General features: G+C 57.5%; 1 protein-coding gene across 1 annotated transcript; it reads left to right on the top strand.

Moving 5' to 3' along the window:
• Positions 1 to 624: 624 nt before the first annotated feature.
• On the top strand, positions 625 to 6,684 carry ENTPD8 (ectonucleoside triphosphate diphosphohydrolase 8). Its single transcript, XM_059828884.1, has 9 exons — positions 625 to 744; positions 1,176 to 1,293; positions 2,342 to 2,492; positions 3,019 to 3,178; positions 3,701 to 3,931; positions 4,756 to 5,019; positions 5,424 to 5,534; positions 5,690 to 5,824; positions 6,493 to 6,684. The coding sequence occupies exons 1-9, from the start codon at positions 625 to 627 to the stop codon at positions 6,682 to 6,684; spliced, it is 1,482 nt and encodes a 493-aa protein (XP_059684867.1).
• The last annotated feature ends 388 nt before the right edge of the window (positions 6,685 to 7,072 follow it).

Here is a 7,072-nt window from a genome sequence, read left to right as displayed (position 1 = left end):
GGAGCAGAGGGGACCCTCTCAAGGGCAGTTTGGGACTCTTGGGCAACAGATGTGACCTGGTGGTTCCAAGTCTCCTGGGATGGGTTTTGCAAGGGTGCAGGGTACGATGGCAGCATGTGGGTGCCAGAGGGATGCAGCTCTGCATCCATCCCTGGAGGGGATGGCCACACTGGGAATCTGCCAGGGCATGGTCCTGCTCCCAGTCTGGGACTCCTGTTAGCCACTGCCATGCTTGCCCCAGTGATGCTGCTGGGAAGGGAGATGCTGACCTGCCACCCAGCCAGTAGTTTGAGCAAGGCAGAGGGATGGGGTCCAGGCTGTGTGCAGACAGGGGCCTGAAGGGCTGCGCTTGAGAAGGTGGGGCTGAAAAAGCCAATCTGAAAATCCCCCAGGGAGGGAGTGCTCAGAAGGCGAGGGCGTCCCAGCCCTGAGACTGCTAGGAGCCTCCCCTAAGAGTAGCCATGCACTGGAGAATGGTTTCAAGACCTTGTTAGGGAAGGGTAAAGTCAAGTCCCATCTGGACAGGTCCCATATCCATTAGTGAGATTTGCATTTCAACACTGGCCTTGCAAATGCAGAGATGTGAGTTGCGGGTTGGGGCTGTTCTTGCAGGTTGGAGGAGGAATGGACTACAAAGCCAAGGCTGTTGCAGGTCTCCTGGCAGCAACCTGTGTCTTCAGCATCATTGCCCTCATTCTGAGCGTCGTGAACGTGAAGAACGTGTTTCTGCCTCCCAGCATCAAGGTAGGGTCCTTGGGAGAAGCACAGCTGTCTGCTCTCGCTTGGGTGCTGGCTGTTCTTGGTATAGGATTTACCCCAGGTTTCAGGGAGGCTGTGCTGTTTGTCACCGAGATGGGGACAAACTCCCGCACAGCCTGGCATGCCAGGTGGGTCTGGCAGAGTTTGGTCGCTGTGACTGGCCCTACAGCACATACAGCCTTTTCATTGCAGAGCGTTGCCAGCTCAAAGGGCTCGTGATGGAGCCCGTTCCCGACGCAGCTGGTGACTGCAATGCCACAGGGCTTTCCCTGCTCTGGTGACACTCTTTGTTTGGCCACTCGAGGTTCCCCTGCCCACCAGGAGCTCTGCTGGCTCTCCTGGAGCTCCGCTCGCTCTGTGGCGGGCGAAGCTGGTCTGCACCCTCTGACACGCCGTATCCCCTCTGCCTCCCCCAGTACGGCCTGGTGTTTGATGCCGGCTCCACGCACACAGCTCTCTACATCTACCGGTGGCCTGCGGACAAGGAGAATGGCACCGGCATCGTCTCCCAGGTGGAGGCTTGCACCGTGTCTGGTGAGTGTTGTGCCGGGATGTGTCCGTCCCTCTCCCCTGTCCCTGCTCAGCTGGGGGACACGGGCTGGCCGGCCCCAGTGCTTGCCAAGGTGGCTGTCCCGCAGCATCAAGGCGAGTTGGCTGGTTCTTGCCAGGCGTGGTAAACGGTGAATGCCCCAAAGGGCATTTATTTATTGGGCATTTATAAATACCAAAGGGGCATTTATTCCTATTGCAAAGGTGCTGTCAGGTTTTGGCACAAGGACTGGTCTCTCTGGAGGAAAGCACCAGGCTAGCGAGGGGACGTAGGGTCAGCTAAATGGGACATGGAGCTGGGCTGGGACCGGCAAAGGCCACCAGGTCAGGGCAGAGGTGCCTGGGCAGGGGGTGAGAGGGCTCAGAGCTCGCCTCGACCTCGAATCCAGGCTCTGTGGCGGTGGCATGGCAGTTACTGGTTAACTGCAAAGGTCTGGCAGAGGGCAAAGTGTACGGGAGAGTGTGTGTGGGCTAACGGCAATAATGGTGTGCAAAGCTAGGGGGAAGGTAAATAGTGATAGTTCCACCCCAGAGCCTGTCCGTACCCACCGCAGACCACGCTGGGTGCTCAGATCCAGCGCCAGCCTCTAAAAATAGGAACTCAAACAAGCTGTGCCGAGGGCACCTTTGCGTGTGCGTATCGACTCCGCGCACCCTCCCAGTGGGACAAAGGAGAGCCTGCCCCTTCCCCCGGGGAACTAAGGAACTGCTCTGTTTGTCGACCGAGTCCTGCAGGACTGGCTGGCCACGTTCGGGCAGTTCAGCCTCCCTGGGATTAAGCATGTGCTCAGCATCACAAGACGCACACCGCAGCCCTCCCCCTCTGTCCAGAGCCGTGGCCATGGTGTGCGTACTGCCTCCAGGCAGGCCAGCTCTGAGCACTGCCCTTCCAGGGACGCCCTTGGCAAGGGCACCACTAGTCTCCGTACGCAGGGAAAAACCCCTGGGGGCTTTCTGGGTGGACATGGGCGCCCCTGTCCTGTCCCTCCTGGGTGGCACTGAGCTCGCTCCATCACGGGGTGCCCTCTTGCAGGACCCGGCATCTCCAGCTACGCAGACGACCCCGCTGGGGCTGGAGCCAGCCTGAAGCCCTGCCTGGACAAGGCCATGAAGATCATCCCAGCAGAGCAGCAGCGGGAGACCCCCACCTACCTGGGGGCCACAGCGGGCATGCGGCTGCTGAGGTACCGGGACACCCCCAGCTGCGCACCTCCGGCCCCTTCCCTACCACGTGTTTCTGCATCGTAGCCGGTGCAGGGAGCCGGGATGGGGGGCTGGGGGCATGGGGAGCTGCTGCCTGGTCATGCCATGGTGATGGGCAGAGCATCCCTGTCTGCAGTCTGCCGGGGCACCCACAAGAGCCCCTCACCATGCCCACGGGGAACCCCGCAGCCCACTCCAGCACCAGCCTGGCAGCGGCCCCAGAGGTGGATCAACCTCCTTTGCCAGAGTTGCATTAACTTTCCCGCACGCTCAAGCAGAGCCCACAGGCAGCATTTTTAGGGAGACTCCCAGCACACCAGTTGGGGGATCTGGCAGCTCACAGGAGCCAGCCCACAGGCAGGGCAGCGATGGGTGGGGATGCGCCCTGTCTCCGAGCAGCCCCACTCCTTGGCAGAAGACAGCAGCCTCTTGCTGTCAGCCCTGCGCTGAAAGCTCCCCAGCCATTGCCTCCTCCACCACACGGTATTGATCTCCTTCCCTGGGCAGGGAGCAGAACAGCACCAAGGCCGAGCAGGTCTTCGCCGAGGTCACCAAGGCCATTGGCAAGTACCCTGTGGACTTCCGCGGAGCTCAGATCCTCACGGGGAACGAGGAGGGCTCCTTCGGCTGGATCACCATCAATTACCTGCTGGAGACCCTTGTCAAGGTGTGGGCTGGGGGACAGGGCGGAGGAGGGGTAAGCAGTGTATATATCCCTGTCTGAGCTACACCCAGGTTTCTCTATTCCCAGAGGAGAGAAAAATGTAGTTTTAGGGCACTAGTAACCCAAATAAATGTAGTCTGTGGCTGTGAACTGCAGATTCAATTCCGCTGATGTGATTAACAGAATCAAGGGTCTTTGCGTCCAGCTCAGCCTGGCCCTGTGCTCTCCACTTACGTGTGAGTTGATTTTGGTATCACAGGAATGCAGCAATATCAGACCCCAGATGAACGTGTTACTCTCAGAGTCTCTGGATCCCAGCTGATGTGCAGCAGCCAAGGAGCCAGTCCTCAGTGCTACATGGAGGTCTATGGGGGTCAAGGAGGACATAGGCAGGAAGGGGTTAAACAGGGAGACAGGACGTGGAAGGTCCCCTGGGGGCTTCTGAGGCCACAAAACCTTGAGGGAAGGGAAAGGAACTGTTATTCCCTCCAGTTCAGACTAACACTTGCCATCTTATGGGGCCAGTTTTCCTTTGCAGAGAAATGGGAACATCCGCAGGACGCAGAGGTGCTGGGAGCTCTGGACCTTGGAGGTGCCTCGACACAGATAACCTTTCAGCCTGGAGTCACCATTGAGGACAAGAACACCTCCGTCTTCTTCAGGCTGTACGGCACCAACTACTCGCTCTACACCCACAGCTACCTCTGCTATGGGCAGACTCAGGCCTTGAAGATGCTGCTGGCAGCTCTCCACCAGGTACCGCAGCCACTGGTCACCAGGATCTGCTCAACTATTTCCCATTGCCATGAAAAATGTACTTCCAAAAATTTTGGGTATGGCTGTTGAAAAAGCCTTAGGGAATAGGGAATTTTCACAAATCCAAAAACCTGGGAGAGGCTTAGATTTTGTCTACTAAACCAAAAAATTCTCTCATTTGGGTGGAAGGTGGTGGTGGCTCCCTGCCAGGGCTCCCTTCTCCCCAGATGTTGACATGGAATGGCATTTTTCATCATTTCCCAAGCCCAGCTGTATCCTTAGGTTCTTCCCTGTCCCCATTCACTCACCCTTCCTCAATTTCTGCCCAGAGAGAGGATTGCCAACATCCCTTCCTGCACACTGCTCCACCACTAACCAGTGTCCTCCGTCTCACCTCGGACAGAGCACACAGCCCAGCGCTGTGGGAGACGGAGGTGCTCGGAGAGCGTGCAGGCGGGATGCATCTTTGGTCGTTTCTGGGCTAGGGCCTGCAAGGTGCAGTGGGGACAGAGCAAATGCCGGGAGCAACAAGCTCTCCGTGCAGGCAGAGAGCACGCGCTGCCCTGGGGAGCAGGTTGCCATCCCCGCGGGGAGGCACCGGCTGGCAGCAGCATCGCCACCCCAGCACAGCTCAGTGGTGGGGCCGACAGCAGGACCGGCAAAAGCCATGGGCAGGTTAGTCATGGATGGATCCTGCTTCTCCTCAAATCTTCCTAGGGTCTAGATCCTGGTTTTTGGGAATGTCTAAACACAGGATGGGCTGTGGGGTAGGGTGTCGCTGGCATCCCAGGCCAAGCCCTGCTAATGGCTACTCCTCTCTCCAGGGCAGCCCGTCTTCCCAGCAGATATCGCACCCCTGCTACCCCAAAGGATACCAGGAGAACGTCACCACGACAGACCTCTACGACAGTCCCTGTGTCCGTGCACCGAGCACCCCCAGCCCCGCACCGGTCCTCACAGTGATGGGGACAGGGGATCCGACGGCGTGCAGCACCGCCATCCAGAAACTCTTCAACTTCAGCTGTGGGGCCAACAGGACGTGCGGGTTCAATGGGGTTTATCAGCCGCCCGTGCGGGGACAGTTCTTCGTAAGGAGCCTCTGTCCCCGCGGCTGTGGTGGGGGAGGGCGGAGGGTGGGAGTCTCCTCTGCCACTGGTTGTGGGGAGGGAGGGGACCCTAGAGCCGGTCCCATCTGCAAACTTTTTCTCCTATGCTGGGAGGTTGCTTCTGCCTCCTGCGATGTCCCAGCCCTCCCTGAGGGACACGGAAAGATCCTGTCCCAAGGAGCAAGTCTGAGCTAGCTCAGAGTGCAAGCAGCAGCCCCCAGGTTTGTCCACCAGCTCCAAGACTTTCTGGTAGACCATCAAGTGGGTGCTGGATGCAGAACCCTGGGAATTACATGGGACTCTGGTCCCAGGCAAGAGGGGTCCCTGGGTCTTTTTTTTGAGTGAGGATGGAGATGTAGCCTTTACCATCTCCCCTTAACCCCCAGGCCTTCGCTGGGTTCTACTACACCTTTCGCTTCCTGAACCTGACCAGCCAGCAGTCTCTAAGCGACGTCAACTCCACAGTCCAGACTTTCTGCAAGAAGAACTGGGCAGAGGTGAGGGCCCTGTGAAGGGCAGCAAGGAGCCCTGTGCTTGTCCCATCCCAAATCTCTGCCCAGGAAGCACACATCCTGCTGTTCCCTGGGCCAGGGAGGGTTTCTGAGCATCTGTTTCATTCCCTGTTGCACCATATCCCCCGGTGGCCCCACAGCTGGTGGAGACCTTCCCGCAGCAGAAGGGGTACCTACACACATACTGCTCCGTGGCGATTTACATCTTGACGCTGCTGCTCGATGGCTACAAGTTCAATGAGCACACGTGGAGCAGCATCCACTTCAGCCGGCAGGTAAACTCCCTGCAGGGCAGAGGGAGCGGGCATCCTTGATGCTTGATCCAAAGATGCAGCCGCATCCTTGCCCTGACCCGAAGTCACGTTCAGGAGCAGCATCCCTGGAATCCCCTGCACCAGAAATGTGTCCCCATCTCGTGGCTGCTACCCAGCGATCCCAGCACATCTTCACTCTTACCTGCCCCCAAACCTCTGATGCCAGCTTGTTTCTCACTCACTCTGGTGTGAATTAAGCTAACTGTTAAGGGGGTCAGGGAAGTGCAGAGCAGGATTTGGCCACTCTGGTCTCTGATGTCGGGCAGAATTGACTTGAGCATCAGAGAGGTGATGGTGACCCCATGATCCATTTGAACCAGAATATGACCAAATTTAAAGGATCATGGGGGAGGAGGAAAGCTCAGATACAAAATCATGTGCAGGCCACAGAGGCACATCTGGACCAGAGCAGTCACCCACGATCAGCTGCCCTTCAGCCCTTGGGAAGGGGGGAGAGGAAAGCTCTCTGTGTAACTGGTGCTGGTAAAGATCAGGTTCACCACAGCCAGGACCACATGTGAAATCACAGCTGGGGCAGCTCAGGGGAGAGATGCCCATCAGTCCCTTACACCAAAGCTACCAGTGCCTGGGAGAGGCACTTTCAGATGATCTCTGCTCTCTCACCTCAGGCAGCAAACACGGACATCGGCTGGACACTGGGCTTCATGCTGAACTTCACCAACATGATCCCCACGGAGGCTCTGGAACACGTCAAGGGGCACCAGCCCAGTCTGTGGGCAGCTGCCGTCTCCTTCATTGTGCTGGCCATAGTGGCAGGCCTGGTGGCCACTTTCCTCCAGTGTTTCTGGAAAACCAAGTAGCTCCCAGCCTCCTGACTAGAGGCATCCTGCCCACTAAACCAGGCAGGGAAGTGGTGCAAAAGAAGGTGGAAGGGCGAGAGGAAGGAGGGCATTAGACCCATCTCCATTGCTCAGGAGATCTAAATGGGTCATCTCTGTAAAGATGTTGAAGTTGACAAAGGTGTCTTGAGCTCCCCAAGTACCTCCAAGAGGAAAAAACTCCTTTAATCTGGCTGACAAAAGCTGACTGAGACTGGGTGGCTAGATGAAGCCTGATAAATTCAAACTAGAAATAAAATCAGTTTTGTTTTTCAAATATGAAAGTCACTAACCAGCCTAGCACAGTTTCCTTGGCACTTCCAGTCCTGCTGGGCTGCTCTCCCGACAGCCATGGGAAGCAGTCAGTGAT

Source organism: Gavia stellata, chromosome 24, assembly GCF_030936135.1.
Source record: "Gavia stellata isolate bGavSte3 chromosome 24, bGavSte3.hap2, whole genome shotgun sequence".
Taxonomy (NCBI): Eukaryota; Metazoa; Chordata; class Aves; order Gaviiformes; family Gaviidae; genus Gavia; species Gavia stellata.
Note: the sequence above shows the minus strand (reverse complement) of the source record. Positions and strands in the feature narration are given on the sequence as shown.

Bases quoted from the DNA above. Each gene is read 5' to 3' on its own strand.
- ENTPD8 (XM_059828884.1), top strand. From the start codon at position 625: ATGGACTACAAAGCCAAGGCTGTTGCAGGTCTCCTGGCAGCAACCTGT. The intron at 2,493-3,018 runs GTACCGGGACAC...TTCCCTGGGCAG, and splicing joins GCGGGCATGCGGCTGCTGAG to GGAGCAGAACAGCACCAAGG. The intron at 5,825-6,492 runs GTAAACTCCCTG...CTCTCACCTCAG, and splicing joins GCATCCACTTCAGCCGGCAG to GCAGCAAACACGGACATCGG.